The sequence below is a fragment of the Mangifera indica genome, chromosome 8 (genome assembly GCF_011075055.1).
Source record: "Mangifera indica cultivar Alphonso chromosome 8, CATAS_Mindica_2.1, whole genome shotgun sequence".
Lineage (NCBI taxonomy): Eukaryota > Viridiplantae > Streptophyta > Magnoliopsida > Sapindales > Anacardiaceae > Mangifera > Mangifera indica.
In genome coordinates this window covers 7,923,827-7,946,463 of record NC_058144.1, presented here as the reverse complement: position 1 = coordinate 7,946,463, position 22,637 = coordinate 7,923,827, and the positions used below count along the sequence as shown (strand labels likewise).

General features: G+C 32.3%; 3 protein-coding genes and 1 non-coding gene across 5 annotated transcripts; all 4 read left to right on the top strand.

Annotated features, from left to right (window-relative positions):
- The first annotated feature begins 1,018 nt into the window (after window positions 1-1,018).
- LOC123223590 lies at window positions 1,019-6,091 on the top strand. Of its 2 annotated transcripts, none has more exons than XM_044646825.1 (6): window positions 1,019-1,187; window positions 2,710-2,783; window positions 3,323-4,052; window positions 4,135-4,239; window positions 5,131-5,303; window positions 5,399-6,091. In XM_044646825.1, exons 1-6 carry the CDS (start codon window positions 1,154-1,156, stop codon window positions 5,594-5,596), a joined length of 1,314 nt encoding a protein of 437 aa, XP_044502760.1. In that variant the 5' UTR covers window positions 1,019-1,153; the 3' UTR covers window positions 5,597-6,091. The 2 variants fall into 2 exon arrangements, with proteins under 2 accessions (XP_044502760.1, XP_044502761.1); XM_044646826.1 differs by having other exon boundaries at window positions 1,031-1,187; window positions 2,680-2,783.
- Window positions 6,092-7,886: 1,795 nt separating this feature from the next.
- Window positions 7,887-9,715, top strand: LOC123223591 (ervatamin-B-like). Its single transcript, XM_044646827.1, has 2 exons — window positions 7,887-8,754; window positions 8,846-9,715. The coding sequence occupies exons 1-2, from the start codon at window positions 8,319-8,321 to the stop codon at window positions 9,436-9,438; spliced, it is 1,029 nt and encodes a 342-aa protein (XP_044502762.1). The 5' UTR covers window positions 7,887-8,318; the 3' UTR covers window positions 9,439-9,715.
- A 1,207-nt stretch (window positions 9,716-10,922) lies between these two features.
- TRNAT-AGU lies at window positions 10,923-10,996 on the top strand. The gene has a single exon. It is a non-coding gene; the product is annotated as a tRNA-Thr (tRNA).
- Window positions 10,997-17,706: 6,710 nt separating this feature from the next.
- On the top strand, window positions 17,707-21,405 carry LOC123223837 (protein trichome birefringence-like 39). The gene is given in 6 exon segments (XM_044647236.1): window positions 17,707-18,200; window positions 18,295-18,466; window positions 20,281-20,456; window positions 20,543-20,701; window positions 20,796-20,977; window positions 20,980-21,405. Coding segments are annotated over 6 exon segments (1,098 nt in total). The 5' UTR covers window positions 17,707-17,895; the 3' UTR covers window positions 21,084-21,405.
- The last annotated feature ends 1,232 nt before the right edge of the window (window positions 21,406-22,637 follow it).

The window sequence follows — 22,637 nt, the reverse complement described above, 5'->3', positions numbered from 1 at the left end:
TACGTAGTTTTATTATTTAATTTAAAAATATGTTTTATAAAAAGAAAAATTAATAGTGAGAAGTGTTGTTGACATTGAGTAGGGTTAGACTCGAACCGAGTCAGTTCGAGGTCGAGCTCGAGCTTGGCTCGGATGAGTCCGAAATGAGCCGACTCTAGCTGAGCTCGTGCTATTCATTAGATTTTTTAATTAAAAATTTTGAAATAAAATGATGTTGTTTTGACTAATATGTATTAAAATAACATCGTTTTAATAACGAAAAATAAATCGGACCGAATTCAAGTTTAGCTTTCATGAGCTCAATGAGTTCGAGTTCTAATTGGAACTCAACTATATGCGAACCAAACTGAACTTGAGCTTAAGTGAGCTCCAGCGGCTCGAATCTAGTCCTTATATTGAGAATAAATAAAAACACCTTTTTTTCATTTTAATGATATCATATCAAAGTTTAATATAATATAATTTATTTTTTATCATATTTTTATATTTATAACATATGTGTATAATTTAATTTAAATTGTAAAATTAAATTAAATTATTGAAAATTTATGACTTTTTTTCGTTTAATTTAATTTGGTTTGATTTGAAGGTTTTTTAAACTATGTTTTAATTTAATTTATAACAAATTTTAAAATCAAATTAAATTAAGCCGTACATACCAAATATTTTAAATATCACTAGAGTCAAACTTTTAAAATTAAATTTGATTTAATTTAAAAAATAAATTAAAATTTTTAATTCAAATTGTACTAAAATTTAAATTAAACTAAACTGAAGCAAATAAGTTTTTAAGCTGAAAGTCAGTTTGATACGCCTCCGCCCTACAAGTGGCATATAGCAAGTGGATACTATGAGGTCCGGGGCCCAATAACAACCCCAATGTCATCATCCATGAACAAGAACCACAGGTGCTTTAGAATTTTGTGGTCCCCACCCACCTAACCACCCGATTCTTCGAAAAGGAAACGGGGGTCGCTTTATCAATAAAAGAACCCGACTCGAGGGATCAACACTATAGCTCAACACGTGTCCGAACCTCGGAAGGCACTGAACTCATTCCCTATGTCTGGCTATCTTTTGTTTGCAACAAGAAGCCATTTTTTAAGCCTTGGCTTGGCTCTGGGTCTTCCTTCTCTTTAAGCTTAAACTTTCTATGACTTGTGAGTTCATATCATCTCCCTCCATACGTAAGTTGTTCACCTTTTTAATTCTTTCATTTCAATAGAAAAATTTAATATTTATCTTCTATGTCTCTTTAATTTAAGTTGTAAGTTTGTATCTGTTCCTTGATCATAATAATATCTGTGTTTGATTAGTTTTTTGAGTCTGTTTCTGGTGTTTAGCACAGTGTTTTTCTTTTTTTCTTTTTGAATTATCATACATAGGCAGAGCTAGCTCATGAATTAAAAGTTATCTCTTTTGCTCGGTGTAATTTAATGGGTTTTGGTGAAGTTTGGTGTGCTGGAAATTGTTTGGAGTTTTTGTATGATTGAATATTTATCCTGCGTTCGTCCAGTTGAATCTCTAAATGTTCAACTTCTGGTTTTGAGCTGCGATTTCGAAGGCAGAACCGGTTTTGTTTTATGACGTTTTCCAACTGTAGTTCTTTGCTTTTACTTTAGCTTTATTATTATTTTGGTGGGTAAGTGGAACGATAATTTTTTATGCCCATTTCTCTATACAAATGCTGCAACCAGTTTTGGATACCGCGAACTATGATTTTTAACTACTTTATTTCTTTTCTTTTCCTAATAAAAAATCTACGTTTTCTTTCTTTCTTTTTGTTTTTTTCCTTTTTAAAAAAAAAAAAATCAAATGGTCTGACGGAAAGTTTCTTAATGGTGCTATGATAGAAGAATTAGAACCATCCTTTTGTTTGCTTTAATAAATTAACCTTGTTCATTGTTTTCCACTGAAATTTCACTTTTGTCCCCAAGTACTCACAGCAGTTTTTTTATGTCTTTCAAAATATAGAGAGAATTATAAGTTGTTTCTGAGTTGATTGATTGTGTGGAAGCTATGCTAGATTGTTGAATGACGGCAGTATCTTGCCATCAATTTAATTGGTAATCTTTGAGTGTATCTGAAATTGCAATGATATTTTGTTTATTATCTGTTCTTTAGTCGCTCAGCTAGCTTTGTCCCTCTTAGAGTTTCTAAGATTTGATATAGGCATTGTGTAGATGTAGAATATATTTCTTTTACTTGACAATAATTCTTGGACATCAAATTGAACCTATAAATATTTTCCATTCTGCGCTTACATCATATTTAAAGTAACAAACAACTTGTAGAAGCTCTGTAGATTGAAAACATTGGATTACTGATGAAAAAATTTGTCTCTATCATGTTATTGTTTCTTGATAAATGAGTTTATTTAGTTTAAACTGTTAGATTATGCTGTATCTATATTAGCAACTGGCAAAGCAGGGGTCTTATGACCCCTAAAGAAATAAAGTACAAGCAATCTGAACAAGGAATAAGTACATTATGCTTCATATGAGCATGACTTTCAAATATATCTTATTCAAGCTATTTACTCTATTTCAACCATATGTTCAATTCTAGGGAAGGTATGAAAATTACAAAGTTATGCTTTAAATGCTTATCCTTACGGACAAAGAAGCTTTTATTTTATCCACAAAAAGGCAGAAAATCTATAACTGCTCTTCTACTCAGGTTAATTCATGGTCACTATGGATCTAAAAGGTATAGCTTGGGTTGGACATGTATACCAGAAGTTTGAAGCTATGTGTTTGGAGGTAGAAGAAGTTATGTACCAGGTATGCTCTTCTTGGTGATCCCCTCTTAACTCTTAACGTAGCCTAAACTTTTTTGAATATGAAAGTAGACTTTATGAATTCAATCCCCCAAACTTGCAAAATTGAAGGCAGCTAAATATGTTAAGGTGGAATCTAGTGCATTTTTATATCTTTGTTAGACCAACAGTTTTAGTGCCAGAATAGCTGACCATGTTTGGTTGATTCATGACCAGGCAGTAATTTTTCAGAGCTAGGTTAGTTTAAGCTATGAGGAGTTATTTGCGGCCAAGCCTATGGTTTATTCCCACAAGGTCTAGGCTTTGAGCCCCTTATGAACACCTACATGGTTAAAGGCCATTGTTTCCCGCTTCCCAAAGATTGTAGGGTTTGGTTGGGGACTTTAACTTGGATTTGAAACCAAGATTGGGGGAATTTTGGATTGAAAAAACAAAAGCACTAGGTTAATTCAGTATTTGATCTGGAATCTCAAGTAATATGACCAACCAACTGGGACTTGGATAACTGATAACTCACCTTTTCAATATTACTTTTTGGGACAGGACACTATTAAATATGTTGAAAATCAAGCACAGACAGTAGGTGCAAGTGTCAAAAAGTTCTATTCTGATGTGGTGCAAGATTTTCTTCCTCCTTCTTCTATGGATCTTGTGAAAGGGGCAGCAACCTCCAACTTGCCTGCAGAACAATATACTGATATTGGGATCTATAAAAGGCCAAAAATAATTATGAAAGAAGAGGCTATGATGGTTGACCATGGGCAATCTAATGATTCGCATGCCACTGTTGATCTGGACAAGGATGCAAACGATGTACCATCTTTCCATGGTTTTGACATTGAAGATACTTCATTCCAACCATATTCTGAAAACACTGTCAAAAGAACATGCTCAGACTCTTACTCTCAGCAATATGGTAATAGGTTTTGTCGTAAATCTGGACTGGGTGTGAAAAAAATCTCTAAAGAGGACAACTTGTCTTTGAGGGACATGTATGGAGCAGTCACTCATACAGAAAAAGATTATCACCGACCATCGATATTTTCTGAACTATCAGATAAAAATAAAAAAGCATTATGTAACCAGAGAGATGTAAGTCCAACCCCGATTACAGTTGAAGTAAATGCGTGTAACTGCACAGAAGCAATATCTGATAAGTTTGAGAATGCAAGCAAGGGTACACCTGGTGTTGTCACTGATGACCAAGGTTGTAATGAGATTGAAATTGCAGGTGCTCATTCCTCCTGTAATGATGTATCAGCAGAAATAAACGGTGACTATTTCCTAGGCCCTATTTCTGTTGTTTTCCTCTCCTTGCCACGGTCCTCTTTTAACTTTTCTTGTTGCATCTGCAGATATTTGTAAGAACGATGCAGTGGTTTCTCTGGCAGTATCCTCTATGAACAGGGATGTTCAGCCCATTGAATTTCCTGATGAGATCATCCTTGTTTGCAATCCAGGTATCTATATGTCTCATTCATCACATCCGTGAGATAAAGGAAAAAGTTTCCTGTAGGCTACTGTGCATTATGTTTAAGTTTTAAAAGCACTCTTCATAATACGAATGGCTACTTTAAAAGTCATTTTAATAATTTGTTCTGAAGTTTTGCGATATTATATATAGGGCTTTTTGTTAAATAATTTTTGGATCTAGTTTTATTCTAGATATATGCTTACTTATTATATATTTGGTTGAATTTTCTCTTTGAATGGATGTACTACCTTTTATGGTGTAAAATATTGTTCTTAGTGTCTTGGTAACTTAATTTGTTGGAGGAACTTATTGATATAACTTGTATTGTATTAATACCTCTAATCTTTATTTGAAAATCAAACCAAGGTCTAAGGAGAGAAGTGTGAGAAGGGTGAGAGAAACAGTAGAAAAGGGGAAAGTACATCAACCTTACGTTTAACTTGCAGTTTGGTCCTTATTTATATATAAATAATGAGGTTATTAAGGGTATTTAAACTCCACTTAAAATATAATATTTCATCAGCTTTGGAGAAGGAATGATGATGTCCTTTTCTAGAGGAGCAAACCTTTAATGTTTCCAGCTGTATAAGCCATGACTCAATTTCAGCCTCTGTTGAATTTTCCCTCTTTGAGGTGTCGTAATGTGCCTAGAGAAAAAGTTTTTGTTAAGTTTATATACTACCTTTGATAGCTACTCATTTGTGTTATTATCAACATTAAGTTACTATGAAATTCTTATTTCTGTATCAAATAATATCTCTCTTCATTAAGTATCTATTCATCAACATTAAGTTATTCATGAACTTATTTACTATTATTAATTATGTAAATGTTTTTCATGTTATGTAGTAACTGGTGTGAGAGGTGACTTTTGCAGGACTAGCAGATGACTCAACTGCCAATACGATTGAGAGTAATATTCCTCTTCAACAGGATTTGGTAATCATTCAACAGGTTGATAATATTCAAGATGAGGAAAACTGTGTTCTGGTTAACGGAGATGGCCTTCATTTTGTTCCTCTCAAGGAACACAAACACAGGCCTTACAAGGTGCTCTTTTTATCTATCTATGTCCCCTATGCTCTGTCTGTCTGTCGGTCTCTTCCTCTCTCTTCAAATCCCTTTAATTAAACGTTCTTATGCAGAAAAAGATTCAGGATGCCATTTCTTCAAGAATGAGATCCAGGAGAAAGCAGGAATATGAACGACTTGCTACATTGTTTCAGGATAATGTTACTTCCAATCAACAATGTGCAGGGAGTTCAATGCAAACTAATTTAATGGGGGACATGAAGAGATCACCACCTCATAATCCCAGTGAGTCGGATTGGGAACTTCTTTAGATGCCTGAGTTTCAACTTAGTGTAAATAATTCTTCAAAGTTGCTTCTTTGACCACTCTAATCTGATGAAGGTGATTAAGATGCAGAACTGGATGTTAATAATAGCAACAGAGGGCCCAGCACCTATAGAATATATGGTGAAGAGCGTAAAATGACAACCAAAATGGAAAAAAGTGGAAACACCTTCCTTTAATAAAGGAAAAAAAAAATTGTATTGAATAGTAGCCTCTAGGGATGCACGCAGGTTTATTTGCAAAAGATATATGAAGCAATTCAGCCATTGCACTTCTTTAAGTTATGCTGTTTTATGGTCTCTGGAAAGTTTCTTTCCTCTGTTATCCATTGTTGAACGTGAGATTGGAAATGCCCAGGTATTCAAAAGATGGTTGAAAGAATTCAAAATTCCAAGATTGGCTGGGAAGAAAGTTCTGGATAATATTTCTGTAAAAGTTTTTCACTTGTGCTGTATGTTTGAGATGGAATCGTTTTTGGTGAACTGTACTGTATTTGATTCGGCCTATTTCCACTTCTACGATGGATCCCCATCTCAACTTGCCCGCCAGCTTCGTGCCTTAATAACCATCGATCCTTATACCCCATAACGAGTGCTCGTTTATTTTTTTGTGTATATCCAATACTTTTTCCCGAATTCCCCTTGCGGATAAATTGGCAAGCCTATACGAGAAAGTTTGGGAAACAAGAAATGCACACCGAGCAAACAAACATGACGATATGCCTGCTATTTTGTCGGTTCTCATTTACATTTCGTTGCTTTCTAAGACCTTTCAAGTGATTAAAAGAGGGAAATTTAGAAGAATTTTAGGTTTTCCAAATAGAACTCATCGTCGTGTCACGTCAGAAACTTCATTCCAACTTTAAAATACAGAAGTTTATCATTAACTTCCATATTGTCAACCTCGAATTTCAGTTATGGATGTAATTCATTGATTGTTAGTTTTGTATTCTTTTCTAGATTTAGAAGAAGTTACAAAATAATTTCCAGTCCAAAATTGAAAACATATATTAAATTAGAGAAAACAAATCGTTGCTGACATATCATCTATAGAACATATATGGCAACAATGTATGACAGAATGAGTTGAAAAGGGAAAGAAATATTTATAAAATTAATGGAAGTGGTTGTGATTTTGGGCCGATGCTTCTACTGAATGTTGACTCAGTTATATCTTACTATCAGTGTTTAATGATTAACTTTGGTCTCCTCCTACAATTTTTGTCTGTTGTTTCAGGGGACTAGTAAAATGCTATGGTAGTTTCATTTATCAGGTTGTAATCATGGCTACTCTCTAGTTGTTTAAGAAGACTCTCAAGAATTATAAATTCTGGGAACAGACTTAAAACGAGTATATTGCAGGTGCAGATGCACTCAGCTAAGCATATAACAATTGTGTTTATGGCATATTTACATGTATCCATAATCCATGTAAAGATGATGTTTAGCCGTCAGTTCTCACATCATGTCATCATGTAATGCAGTTGAGTCAAGAATGCTGCTTGGGAGCAAAAGAAATGTTTTTAGTGTGGGTGAGGCCATTTTGTACCAGGCAAGCAGTAGAATCATCAAAGGATCTACAGTGAAATACTCCCCAAGTAATGGCAGTGGGATAAAGCAGTATGACTCTAGATGATAATTTAGGACCACCAAGAGGGACCAAACAAAATAAATAAGCATTTTATAGTCCATCTGGGGTGGACTTTATATTATATGTCAGCTCAAAGGCTTTAGCTGATGTACTCAAACCTATGCTTCTTCAAAATTTTGTAAGAATTCAGAAGTGTAACCAAGGGGACTTTTTCGACTTCATCATTAGTAAGATTTTCGTGTTTGTGTAACCTTTTTCCATGAATCCCCCTTTACGAAATGCAGGTTTGGCACCAACTTAGTTGCGAGGTATAGGGCCCTGCCTAAAAAGTCTGGTAGCCAGTTTCAATTTACATCTAGAGAAGTTGATTGACACATTAATGAAGCAAATGGAGAAACATGCATTCTAGGCCACAAATAGTTGGTTCATATTACACGCTAGTGCCAAATCACATTTGGACGGGACTTGACTAAATAATGAATAGATTTTATTAATGGAGAAACACCTATACTGAATGTGCCCCATGTAAACTTTGATCACAGAGTAGATGCTTTGTTTGGGCGGCTATTTGACTATTTATCTCTTATCCTGTACAATTTGTAACATCCTAGTTCAATAATAATCCAAAATATTTTTTAACAGTTTAAGATCTTACAAACTATTTAACAATTCATCTTATATCGTATTTAAATGTTGTGAGATACACAGATAAAGGATTTGTTGTTAATGTCTGTGAATAGCTCAAATTTGGCTTCATCTTACTTTTCCATCACTTTCTCTGATTTACAATCTATAGTTGTATACAATTTTCTCGTTCAACAGTAAATTCCGTATCAAGACTTGGCTTCTTTTGACTTTGCAGGTTAGCTCTCTTCAACAGCTCTGAAACTGGAAGTAGTACATAATTTGAAGAAGAGCAACTTACACGGACACAAACGACCCAGCAAAATCAAACGGAATTTGCCAGGGAGTTCGGTTTAGAGGCTGCTGCCCAATTGCAGAATATTTGGTCATTGAATTTATATCAGAAATAATTCTGTATATAAACGATGGTTACCAAGGGTTGAGTGCATTGCAACTCAAGTTAGCACATCCTGAAAAATCATTGCCTATTCGATTATGGCTTTAATGTACCAAAAGCTATGTGTCTCGGCCATCTTTATCCTTTTGGCCATTGCAGCACCCCAAGCTACATCCCGCGAGCTCCAAGAGTTACCATGGCGTCAGAGACATGAACAATGGATGTCAAAGCATGGAAAGGTCTATAAGGATGCTGATGAGAAAGAAAGACGTTTTAAAATATTCAAGAATAATGTTGAATACATACAATCTTTCAATGCAGCTGGAAGCAAACCGTACACGCTAAGCATTAATGCATTTGCGGATCAAACCAAGAAAGAGTTTAAGGCTTCCCGGAATGGATACATGAGGCCTGATGCACTCGGTTACATGAAAGAACCAACATTAATGTATGAAAATGTTAAATCTGTGCCTGCTAGCATTGACTGGAGGAAAAAAGGAGCTGTTACTTCCGTCAAAGACCAAGGCAATTGTGGTAAGACATTCATTATAAAATTTGGTTACAAAATGGTACTCGTTTATTTCAAATTACTGTGTTTTAAAGTACTAATTAAAACCAAAAATAGGGAGTTGCTGGGCTTTCTCATCTGTTGCAGCCACAGAGGGCATCCATGCAATCACTACAGGTGAATTGATTTGCCTCTCCGTGCAAGAACTGGTCTCTTGTGACACTGGTGGAGTGGATGAAGGTTGCCAGGGCGGAAGTATGCAAGGTGGGTTTGAATTTATAGTGAAAAACCAAGGCATCAACAGTGATAAAAACTACCCCTATGATGCAACTGATGGTGCTTGTAACAAAAAGGAGGAGGCTGTTCATGTAGCTCAAATCAGTGGGTATCAAAATGTTACAGCTGATAGCGAGTCAGCATTATTAAAGGCTGTGGCAAATCAACCAGTGTCAGTGGCAATTGATGCCAGCGGAGCTGATTTTCACTTCTATTCGAGTGGTGTTTTCACAGGAAAGTGCGGAACTGATCTAGACCACGGTGTTACAGTTGTTGGCTATGGCGCCACCGGCGATGGGACCAAGTATTGGCTGGTGAAGAATTCATGGGGAACCTCTTGGGGAGAAGAAGGATACATAAGGATGCAGCGAGACGTTGATGCTAAGGAAGGTCTTTGTGGTATTGCCATGGATGCCTCCTTTCCAACAGCTTGATTGTGCTTGCAGATTATAGTTAGTTATGACTCAATTCACGTTAGGCACTAAAATTAGCCAAAATAAATACTTCTATCTTCGTTTGAAATTGCGGTGAATTGTATCAGAAAAATCTTTGTTATATCTACAAATTATGTAACTTCATTGCATCAGGGAACTTTGAAGTATGTAATTTTTGTTTTGTATCTGGAAATATTTAATGTTTTGGGGGCGCATAAGAGTGAAAAATATGTGAGCCTTTAATGTTTGTATGGCTATTTATGACCTTAGAGACAAACCTTGATTGTTTTGTGTGACTTATCTCTCTTGGACAGCTAATAATTTTCATTGGCAGTGGGGGCGGTGGAGAATGTGTATAAGAACACCCCCCACCGCGCACTTGGATGTAGTAATGTAATTGGCCAAAGCACTACTCCCCACTCAAGTTTTAGCGTAATTTCATAAATTCATTTGTAACAATTAAAAAATTTAAATATTCATCCATAAATTAATTTCTATTAGAGGTAAAGATAAAATTATCATTTTGTCACTAAACCTCAAAATCATAAATATTTATATCATTTTTTGTTAGTTTAGAAAACTAACTATTTTTCCTTATAATTAAACTTTGAAAAACTGTATTTTTTTCACTAAGGTTTCAATTTTTCAGACAACCTCTCCCTCTTTAATAACCGATAGCCTTTGGTTGTCTCTACCCCTTCTTTCAGTAAACTTCGTCTAGATAAAGATGAGAAATCATCTTCTTTGAGCGATGATGTGATCAAATTTTCGAGTGACAATGAGACTGGATAGATGATAAGACCAGATTTTCAAGCACCGAAGACAATGAGACCAAATCTTCGAGCGATTAAGACAACAAGACCGGATGTTCAAGCGACGAAAATGAGTTTATCCAAACGAAGTTTCACCTTCTCCGGTGAGGATGAGATTGAAAGAAGGGAGGTAGATGACTGGAGGTTACCAATTGCCACAGAGAGAGAGGTTGCCTAAAAAATTGAAACCCTCAAGGGGGAAAATATAACTTTTTAAATCTTAGATGAAATTTTTATCATTTCATTTTAACTGCATAGACTAAAAGACATTTTTGTCATTTCTTTTTATAAGGGTAAATTCATTATTTTTACTTTATTCTAATATATATCATCCACATTAATGGTTTATGAGTGAGATTTTGAATTTTTAAACTAGCGTAGGTGGAATTTAGGAATTGGGTGGGAAATAATCCTTTTGGCCAATGTAATTTCACATTTCCTCCTTCATTTTGGTACTGTGTTCTTCTACCTTTTTCCTTCCATTTCTCATTTCACATATTTATATTTCATATTTCTCTTTTCAATTTTTAGTTATTCAAATACATTAACAACAATTTTCCTATTATGTGCGGTTGATTTAATTGTTTACACTAGTTTCCAGGCCTCTCTAAATTACGACAACTATAGCAAAATTTAGATTCATGTACTGATTGAGCAAAAGAATATCAATCGGCTCTCGTAGCTCAGTTGGTTAGAGCACCCGTTTAGTAAGCGGGAGGTCTTGAGTTCGACTCTCAACGAGAGCACCCAAATTTTTGCGTGCAAATTTTGATGTTTTGAAAATCTTAAATAAAATGGTTTCATTATTTCTCTATCCTCAAAGCAATACAACTGGGCATTTTCACTTTTAGACAGAAAGAACTTTTCATTGCATATTTTGTTGATTACTATTGAATTTGAAGATCTTTTTTTTTTTTCCATTTGGAGGGAATGAGATTCTCATAATATTTATAAGATGTATTGGATTACTAAAATTGTAATTTGACTGATTTGATTCAAGGAACAAAACTTTGAATCTTACTCTAGCTTTCTTTTCTAATTATAGATTCTGAAATTTTGAGCAAGAAAGCAAGTTTGTCAAGGTTTATTGGGGACTTGGGAATAAATGAGCAATAAAGCTTGCATGGTTAGTGTTAGCTTAGCTAAGGGTACTTACCTCAAAGATAAATATTGTAAATCATTAAATATGATAAAGGGTGCAAAGTTAGTAAAGTAGTATTCTTGAGACGAGAGATTTATGTGTTTCATCTTACTATAAACTCTAAACTCTGATATTGAGCTGAGCTCAAGTTTGGAGATGGGTTACTTGTTGAACTTAGTCACTTATTAAAGCAAAATTACAACTCTAAATATCAAGATCCGCAAACACTTCTAAGGTTTAGTGAGCCAGACTACCTTTAAAAGCCCACGGTTTGGTTTGAATAAATTATAATTGAGTTTCTATAGGTTTTAAATTTAATATTAACAACTCTCAAATATTACTTTTCTACTTATAAATATATAATTTATAAGGTTCAAGCTTAACAAAAAAAATAATTTTAAAAAATTATCCTTAAAAAACTTATATTTTGTAATAAAAGAAAACATGAGAGAAAGTTAAATTATGAATTAAGCTTGATTTTCTCAAAACTCATCGTATTAAACTCAAGTTTAAGTTTGAGTTTAACTTAGTTCGAATCCAATCTTATTTACAAACAGTTATAAGGTAGAACCTTTGTTTAAATGAGCTAACTTCTCTAAATTGCGACCTAATGTAAGTGAGTTATTTTGGTCTTAGACAAATTAGACAAATTAATTTATTATTAATATTACTATTTTTTTCTTCATGCTTTCTACTATTTTGACCCAAGATAAGTTTTGTTAAAAAGAATAATATTATATTTATCAACTTTAAATACATAAATAAATATATATTTCTATATGTTATTATATGATTAGATATTATTTTATCTTTAATTTAAAATTATTCAATCACATAATAACATACATTAAATTTGTACTTTTATATGTACTCAAAGTGGATATACATAATTTTGTTGTGTTAAAAATGCGTTTCTTGTAAATATAAAACAAACAGAGCAATTAGGTACTAGTTAGAAATACAAGTGTATAGATATATTCTATAACAATAAAATTATATGTACTTATTTTGGATATACAAATATTTACATACTTATATGTGTCATTATATTATTTGATAATTTTGAATTAAAGATAAAATAATATATAATTATGTGATGATATATATAAGTGTATACATATTTCTATACCTAAAATATATACTCAAAATATTGCTCATTTTGTAATAATTTAATTATAGTGAGGGGTTAGTCCAATTTATATTTGGCCAAAGTACTATTTTCCACCCAAGTTTTAATGTGAATATAAATACACATCGATAGAATTTGGAAAACCCAAACACTTTTCTGTGGCTAACTACTATTAAAATTTTCTATTAAAAATAATGATAAAATTATTATTTTATCAATAATATTAAAAAAATATAAAATTCATTATGTTTTCCCCCTTAAGTTTTAAAAACTAACAACTTTACTTCTACTTAAAATTTTCTAATTTTCAAAAAATATTATCCCCCCAAAACCTAAAGTTTATTTTCTTCCCCTCTCTAGTCATCATCTTTGGCCACTAACGACGAAGTTTCAACACCCTAAGTCGACTGGCGTAGTCGGGATAACAAAACCTTCATCATTCGTCATTTGATTTGTTTTTTGGATGATGAAGGTTTTATTGTCAGTGGAGCTAGTGTGTTGTCATCCATTATTGACAACAAAGAAAGAATCAAAGCTTGTCGTTGAAAAATGAAAGGGGAATTTTGAAACCTTAAGAGAAAAATGTACAAATGATTAGTTTTTCAAATTAGAAAAAAAAATGATATAAATTTTTAAGATTTTAAGATTTAGTAATAAAATAAAGATTTTACTCTTTTTTAATATAAAATTTTAATAGTAATTAGTTCATAAATAAATATTTAAAATTTTAAAATCTTATAAAAAAAAAATATATTTTTTATATTAAAATTCAAATAAAAAATATTCCTCTCGCCTTTATATTTATAATAAGAAAATCATATATAAAATTGAGATCACATAAATCCAATCCAGTCTATCCTCAATATATGGTCTAAAATAAACACTTTCTGACTTTGGGGTCCAGTGCTAGCGTGGAAAACACACACTATGTTTGAAAATTAAGGTCAAATAAAACAAAAAACAAAACATGTTAGTTACGGGTCCAAGTCCAGCTAATTAATAAAAAGCATTTCTTTTTTAAATATTTAAAATGCAGACTTCGTTAAATGCCGGTCAACTTCAATCACGAGAGCTGGTTGCCATCATCGAGCTTTTGAAAACTTTAATCGACAAACACATTAAACACATTCCAAAATCAAAAAATAATTCTGCGTAAGGGTAATAATACATTATATTTTCTGATTTTTAAATTTTTTTAACTAAATATTAAAACTAAAATTTTGGTTTATTTAATTTAATAATAATAAAATTAATTATTAAATTTAAAATTTATTTTATTCAATTTAGTTATTTTAATCCTACTATAATAATTTAATTTGGATGAAATTTTTTGTTACCAAAAATATAAAAGGAGCAACTTCTACAAGATTCATTTAAGTGGGGATATAGGATTATCTTATAATTTAAGATTCCGCATCAAATTTTCATCCTTCTTAATTAAGACTAAACAATTTTGTTGAAACACTAATCACGGGTTATTATCATTCCCTGTAGCATTGTCGGTCTTATTCTTATTAGTAGCTGTTTGGTTATGAGGGGATGTTTGGTCGTGTGATAATTATTATTTTTTATTATTTATAATATTTTATTTAATTGATATGATATATAATAATATAAAAGATAATTTTATTATTATCTCATTTTAAGTATTAAAAGATTTTTAAGATAATATTATTAATTTTTTAAAAATAAAAATAATCATATTTTAATTAATATAATAAATAAAATCTTTAATTAAATATAATAATTATTTATATTTATCAATTTTTAATAAAATTACTAATAATTTTTTAGATACTCTATATTTAAAATAATTTTTTAATTTTAATAATAAGATATTATCCAAACCAACTTCACTGTAATTGAAAGTGTTGTTCAAGATTTGGCAACCGGAATTAATATAAAAACTGAGAATCCATAGTTTTTATTGTTCACATTTATTCTGACTGATATAATAAAATATGGTTCATGTACAGACCAACAAACAATTCGGCCGTCTTTGTTTGAATGAAATGGGTCCATCTCTACCAATAAGATATGCTTTCTTGAGAACAAATTTATAAATAGATTGATTAATCACAGCCCACAAAGCAAAATACAGATAATTATGACAGGCATATGAAGAAGGTTGTATTAATCAAAGTCAATGTTGAAACCTGGAGAACACAACACAGGGGAACAAAGGAAGGAAGGAAGGCAATGGGCATTTAGTGGCGTGCAGATGGGTTTTGGGTTGGCTTGATTCTTGGGACGCCAGGAGAAACTGAAAACAAAGCCGTCAATCTTGACTTCCTTGACAATTATTGAAGCTGGCAGGCCCTACATTTAACAGCCTCTCTGGCAAGGTACCCCAGAAAATACCATATGTTTATCTACTTCTCTCTGTTTTTTTTCAATTCTTGCTTCGTACTCAAGTTGCATTGCTTTGTGACTATCCATCAAAAAGTTTGATATTTTTATTTCTTAACCGGATTATATCTTCTCTGAAAAGATAACACCGCTTTAATTAATTAGATTATGATTTCTCTTTCTGGAAAAAATACCTCTGCACAAATTAGGAATAGATACCTATCTTTACGAAGATTTTTTCTGAATGTTTGTTTGAATCATCCGTCCAAAGTAATCATCCAGGTTGCACTCAGTTCTAAGTCACCACTCACAAACTCTTCAGCAGCAAGTTGCGAGTACTGGTGGGCATATTGAGGATTGTGATGAAGTTAATTTTCTCATATACTACACCCTTAAGCAAATCTTACAAATGGGAGAGATATAGGGCTTTTTTTGGATATTTTACATTGCTTAGAAATGAAAAGATTTAACAAATTAAATAATTTGTAAACTTTTTAAACTATCAAAATGTAATTTAGGTTATAAAAGCTAGAATCAAAACTATGATAGTCTCTACTTCCAAAATAAATAATATTTTGATAATGTATCGGATTATCTTGATAGTGGGTTTTTAGGGATATTACAATTGTATCAATTGTTTATACGACTAATTGGCTAGGTTATTGAACTAGAAATGTCACAATGATGTCTTGATAGTTGGCCACTAGCGCTGTTACAATAATATCAATTGCTTACACGATTGATAGGTTTAAATTATTGGATCAGAAATATTACAATGAGATCTTAATAGTGGGTTACAATAGTATCAGAGCTTACGCCACTGTATGTCTATATTTCTTTAACTTTAATCGTGGTCGCTTTTAGTTGGGTAGCATAACATTAACATGTATAAAAATTTTTTTACCACTTGAATGGTGGCTGACAACTCTTTGCTTACCAATTAAACTATATAAAAACTTTAATCCAACAAATTAAAACAACAGAGCCGCCCCTCACAACCCTCTGGTCCCCTCATTGAACTGTACACTGCTCTCCAAGTATCCTTAAATTATTTTCACATTTCAGAAATTATTTCCGCAAATTATTGCACAACTAATTATTTTTTTGTTTTATGAATTTGTGTTTATTAGGTAGAAAGCATTTTGTAAAATGGGTCTGGTACATGTACATTTATATATATATTAAAAAATAAAAATCAAAAATCAAAATTATAGTTGGGTTGGCCTACTATGTTTTGAAAATTTTGGAAAATGGTAGGCGTGCAGCTGGTACAGGTAAGTTGAATTGCACCACAATTTTAAATACATGGTGTTATTCTAAATATGTGTACACTTTTAAATATATAATTGTGTATATAATTGATGTGTTATTATACGATTTAAAATCATCCGATTACTTAATATTATATCAATTATGTATTTAATGATATAACATAATTCCTTCTTTTATATGGATCCGTAATATAGAAGTTTAATCAAACTAAAGGAGTATTAAGAGTAAAGAAACTGCTTGCTAATCAAACTAATTAAGCTGCAGTTATGATGGAGTTTGATTTTGCAAGAGATCATCGATGATGTCTTTAAAATAACAACAATGAAAAGGGTAATAATTTTTATTGCTGGATGTGTCTGTACCATATCAAATTAATCTGTCACACATACATGTACATGTAATTAACTGAATGATAAATGGATGGATGGACAGATAAAAGGCCAAAAGAGTTATTCCCACCCAATGAAAGGGCTTTTTCGTCTTCAATTCATTGTCGGTCGAGGCTTCTTTGTCCATCAATGGGGTTCGTCAATGACGGCAAAAGGAGAAAGATAGGATAAAGACGGTCTTAGTCGGAATTCAAAACTGGGTAAGGAAAAGAAATAAAGTAAACCCTAACAAAAGGGAAAATATGACTTTTTAAATTTTTTTGTGAGATACATTGCTAGTTTTTTAAATTAAGAGTGAAAAATAAGATATAATTTTATTTTTACAACAGACAAAAAAAAATTAACAAAAATTAAATAATAAGTAAATATTTGAGTTTTTAAAACAATGCATATGAATGTTTGGAAATGGATTAAACGTTAGGTGGGAATAAATCTTTTGGCCATAGATAAACAGAATTTAATTGATTTAATTGATGGGATGATGTAGAATGAGCATCCAAACTCAACCTAATCAATCATTGGATTAAACAAGTCAGCTTGATTTAAACATAAATCCAAAGCATTCTGCTTTATGCAGTTGTGTTAGTGATCGATCGAATTGGACAAAATTAAATCACTGTCCACTGATCCAACATGGAGTATAAAAAAATCAGCATTAAAGTTCTTGGAGAAAAGAAAGCAAACCTAGAGATAAAAAGCCTTTGAATCCCTCACCACAGAAAAGAAACTTTAATGGCATAGTATAATTCCATCTTTATTGGTAGGGAAAATGTTTCCCATTATTTTAGAGTCAAAATCATCATGGCTCCACCGTAAAGATAATTTGAGTGATAAAAGAAGAGGTTCTATATATCAAAAAAATATTGATTCAAATCTCATCTGATAACATATTAAAAACAAATTTTTAACTTATTTAATTTGATAATTGTAAAGTTATTTTTTAGACTCAAAGCTTAGTCTTTTTAATATGATTGATTCAATTTTAAAAATAATGTTAAAAAATTTATTCTATTTAATGTAATTGATTCAATTCTAAAAATAACAATTAAATTCGAATAAAGTTTCCCTTTTTTTTTTTTTTTTCTAAATCATTATGGTTCCTAAATTTCAAAGTAAGGGATTGGACCCAGCCCCACACATCAAGTTACACGAATCCGACCATTTAATATTTCATGTCAGCAGAAAAAACATAAACTAGACCAATTTCCAAGCCTATGCGAAAATTCCATGTGAAAAACAAAGTCTCCTTCTCACTCTCTCCTCTCCCGATCTTTCTGTCATCGTTTAAGTACCAGTCAGATTAGACAGCTTTTCCTCAGTACTCTTCGTCTTTTTCTTCAAACAAATTGTGGATCGAAACCCCAGATGGGGTTTCTATTCAACGTCTTGTTTCTCTCTCTGTTGTTGTTATTGATATTTCACCGTACATCAAAAGCTGAGAACTTCAATGCCTCCACCGATAACAGTAATATAACATCTTCCACAGCTAGAGAGCTTGCCAGTAGGTGCAATATTTTCCGGGGAAGGTGGGTTTATGACTCTTCGTATCCTCTTTACAGCCCTTCCAGCTGTCCCTTTATAGATCCAGAATTCAATTGTCAAAAGTATGGTCGACCCGATAACTCTTACCTCAAATATAGATGGCAGCCCTTTTCTTGTAACATTCCCAGGTACCACAACTCTACTTGTTCAAGCATTTTAAAGCTTCAGATATGTTATTTTAGTTGATTTTATAACTACTGATTTATGATAATAACGTTGCAGGTTTAATGGTGTGCATTTCCTGGAGAAATGGAGAGGGAAGAAGATCATGTTTGTGGGAGACTCACTGAGTTTGAACCAGTGGGAATCGTTAAACTGTATGATTCATGCATGGGTGCCCAATTCTAAGCACTCATTCATAAGCACAAACGGTCTATCTTCAGTGACATTTGAGGTTGGTTTAATTTTCTCTCAATATTTTTAGTGTTAATTAGGCAATTATGATTGCTTTTTTATATATTTTTAAGAACAAAAATTAAATAATTTTAAATTAAAAATAAATTAATAAATAATTATATAATAATATATTATTTATATATTTAAAATGTGTGTAGGGTAAAGTTTATCGTTTAAATTTAAAACGATGTGTGGAGTTTAGGCATTAAAGGAAGAGCGTGATTGGTGGTGGGGTTTTTTTTTTTTTTTCCTTTTGTGTTTGCTGGGGACATGTGGTAAGTATTTTTCCTTCTAAATTTAAACCAGGGAACGGAACCACGTCACTTTCTCCGTTGAAGTGTTGTCTCTTTCTCAAAAGAAATGCCAACAGGGTAAAAGTGAAAAACACAATTTTCCTCGAATCCTGAAGCATTATATAATTGGAAATCTTACCCTCCAATTTTATTTTTTTTTTTGGTCGAGAATATTTTTACATTTAACTGTAGAATAATTCTTCTTTTTATATTGCAAAAAGTATAAAAAAGTATGCATACTACTTTTAGTAGCACTAAGACCTAATCACTTTTTCTGGAATCATTTGAGAATTTTTTCTAGACATGACTTTTTTTTTTGAAAAAAATACTATTTTTAATAATTTTAGATTGCTTTCCAAAATTAATTTGATAACCATCTTTATTGGGTGGTGCTTATATGAAACATAAAGAATGCACCTCCTAAAGGCCAAAAGACTTATTCCCATCAAGGTTCAATGCATTCCCAAATAATTTTAACAAACTGAGATTTTTTAGAAGACTTGAGAGCGATTGCAAGTGAAAAAAAATAAGAGATTACAACTTTAGACTTGAGATGACAGAGAGAGAAGTCAGATTTTAAACTTAAAAAATATGAAGTTAAAAGAAGGTTGTCAATTTTTAAAATTGAAATGAGAAAAGAAATGAATTTTTTCTCTAAATAAAATCTTTAAATAACGATATTATCTTTGACAATGATAACAAAATTTAATAGATGGGTGTGTGTTTAAATTTTTGAAACTTAACCGGTGAAAATTTGGAAATGTACTAAATCTTGGATGGGAATAAGTCTTTTGACCCATTTCCAAAACTAGATAAATATTCTTGTTAAAATTACTTTTTCTCAAAATGAAATTACTTGGTTTTGAAATATCGTTTTAATTGGACCCAATTATACTTGCGAATTTTATAATTTTAAATTAAAGACATCTTAATTAGCCATCAAAGTGTGACATTTTTGCACACCATGGTGATTTCTTACAGTTTAAAGTGATCAATTTGACTACTTGATGTCAGGTATGTAAAAGTTAAAAAAAAAAAAAAACACTGTTTCAAACACTTTACACTGCGGAATTTACACATATTCCATTACTTAGAGCATCTAGTTGAGGAGAAATTTAACTTTTGTATGTGTTTGATTTGCTATATAAAAACAAATCATTTTTTGGCTTTTTAGAAATCTTTAATGTATTTTAACTCTTCTGCAAAAGTAGTTGGATCATTAGATGCAGGGCATGCCAGGGGACCTCGAGTGATATTACTCAGACAAACTTCTCTTGTATTCTTTTTATTAGCTCTTCTGTCGTCGAATTATGACAAAATTGGATCACGTTTCTGATGGCAGATCCAACTAAGTTGGATAATGACTGAATGTCTTGTAAGAGGCTAGAGTTATAGAGTAATGACAATATGGCAGCAGAGCTGGAAAATGACTGACCTAATACTAAATTTATATATTTTATAATTCTTTACTGTAAAACGTAAAATTTAGATTGATGTTTTCTCTTTTTAATTCTTTCAGGACTATGGGGTGAAGATAATGTTATATCGATCACCGTATCTTGTGGACCTGGTGAGCGAAAAGAGGGGACGAGTGTTGAAGCTTGATTCGATAAGGAGTGGCAATGCATGGAAAGGCATGGATGTGCTCATCTTCAATACTTGGCATTGGTGGACTCACACTGGAAGATCCCAACCGTAAGTTGAAACAATACTACGCATACAAACAAATTGTATAAACTTATCCGTACAATATGATGTAGTGTCTTGCAAGTTTAACGCAGGTGGGATTATATCCAAGAGGGAAACAAATGGTACAAAGATATGAACCGGCTGGTGGCATTTTACAAGGGGCTAACCACATGGGCCAGATGGGTCAACCTTAATGTTGATCCTTACAAAACCAAGGTTTTTTTCCAGGGGATTTCTCCTACTCATTACGAGTAAGAAAACACCTCTTCAAATTATTTTCAACTCATCCACATCCACTGCTTCAATTTTGCTCTTCTTATTCCTTAATTTGTATTTGTTTATCAGAGGCAGGGACTGGAACCAGCCATCACAGTCATGTTCGGGGCAGACTCAACCATTTGTTGGGACAAGGTACCCAGCTGGGACACCGATGGCGTCGGTGGTGGTGAGCAAAGTATTCAGCAGGCTCAAGAAACCAGTGTATTTACTTGACGTTACAGGGCTCTCTCAGTTAAGAAAAGATGCTCACCATCGGCCTACGGTGGTGAGCATGGTGGCACCGATTGCAGCCATTGGTGCCTTCCTGGTTTGCCAGATACTTGGAACCAGCTCTTGTATGCAGCATTGTTTTAGTTGAAGGTAATTTAGGCAAAAAAAAATCTATTGTTTTCCAGAAGCCTGGAAATTTCTTTCCATTTTTTCTCGTCAAGTTGGGGAATAAAAGGGATGATGCTTCGACTGTAAATTTAGATTGATTATTTGGGCACAAATTGTCCTGAATTGAAGACAATTCCCAAAAGTTCAAAAGCTAGCTTGGGAATTGTTAGTGTTGTTTAAGAGCATCTCCTCCGGCAAACTTGTATGGAATTAATTGTTTGATTGACACAAACTCTCTGTGACCATGAAGAAAATTGGACTATTTATACTGCTTTCAAATATACAAAAGCTTTTTTAGATATGTACAATCGACAATAATAATGTTGCTGTTTAGCAACTCCAATTATGAATTTGGCTAGAAGCATATGTTCATTCTCTTACTATCATTTACCATGAGAATATCAATGGGGAAATTTGCTTTGTTACGTTTGAAATTAGAAAAAAAGGCACTTTGATATGCAATTGTTACTGAAGTTGTTAGGGTAAAAGAGTGCTAACTTTTTTACAATCATTTTATCATTTTTGAAGAGAAAAGTATGCCGAAATTTGCATCATTATATCTTTAAATCATAAACGGGCAATTTATATATACAATTACTATTATTATGCAATCAAAGTTAATTTTATAGATATGATCTCATTTTTTAAGAGGGAAATAAGTGTCAATATTTGTTATGACTTCTGTAATCTCCTAATATTAAATAATAATTTCTTATTATTTTAGTCATATTAATTATAGATTAAACAACATTATATAGATCCATCTTTCTTTTCTTTGTTGTATTTGTAGTTTGGATGCATTTTGTTGGAGGATTCGTGTTGCTTTTAAGTCTTTTAATACACATTCAATTATCCTCAAGTGTTCACATACCTTGTATGAGATTAAACTTATTATGCCTTGATTGCATATGAATTCCCCAAGTAGCTTGAATCATGTTTTAGTTTCATTATTATTATTTTTTTGAAATTCCATTCAGAATCTTGAGTTGTTATCATGTAAATTGGAGTTTGATATTATATTTAATATTACGAAAAAAGTTGTTGTTACTCCCATTTTGAACCCACAAGTATTCTGACATGAAGTCTCAAATTTGAAATGCATACTGACTTTCTTTTCTGTGTTGTTCAGTCAACAATTGAATGGGTAAAACAGGACACGAAAAACACAATCACATCATACTGTAAATGTACAAGACTTCCAAGTTATTTAAAGATTTCGTTGTGTCTTTTCTACTAATAGAGGAATTGGAGGCAGCCGCAAGAAGCCCTTTCACAAGAGGGGAATAAAAGGAAGCTCATAAAAGAACTAGGAAATTCAAAATTATGCGCATTGGCAGTGGGAATAAAGCTCATAGATAGGTCTGTCTAATGCAGACACTACATTCTCTTTATTTCAATTTGAGATTCCTCTAACACATACTGTTAATGTATTGCAGATGAAAAGTACAATTGTCAACACTTGTCGACACTGAGGGGGCGTTTGATTTCTGTATTTAAATATTACTTTGGTACTCTATCTTTTATTTTTTT

Coding starts and splice junctions, on each gene's coding strand:
- LOC123223590 (XM_044646825.1), top strand. CDS start 1,154: ATGACTTGTGAGTTCATATCATCTCCCTCCATAC. Junction 1,188..2,709: donor CATATCATCTCCCTCCATAC/GTAAGTTGTTCA, acceptor TGGATCTAAAAG/GTATAGCTTGGGTTGGACAT. Junction 4,053..4,134: donor TGTATCAGCAGAAATAAACG/GTGACTATTTCC, acceptor TTGCATCTGCAG/ATATTTGTAAGAACGATGCA.
- LOC123223591 (XM_044646827.1), top strand. CDS start 8,319: ATGGCTTTAATGTACCAAAAGCTATGTGTCTCGGCCATCTTTATCCTT. Junction 8,755..8,845: donor CAAAGACCAAGGCAATTGTG/GTAAGACATTCA, acceptor AACCAAAAATAG/GGAGTTGCTGGGCTTTCTCA.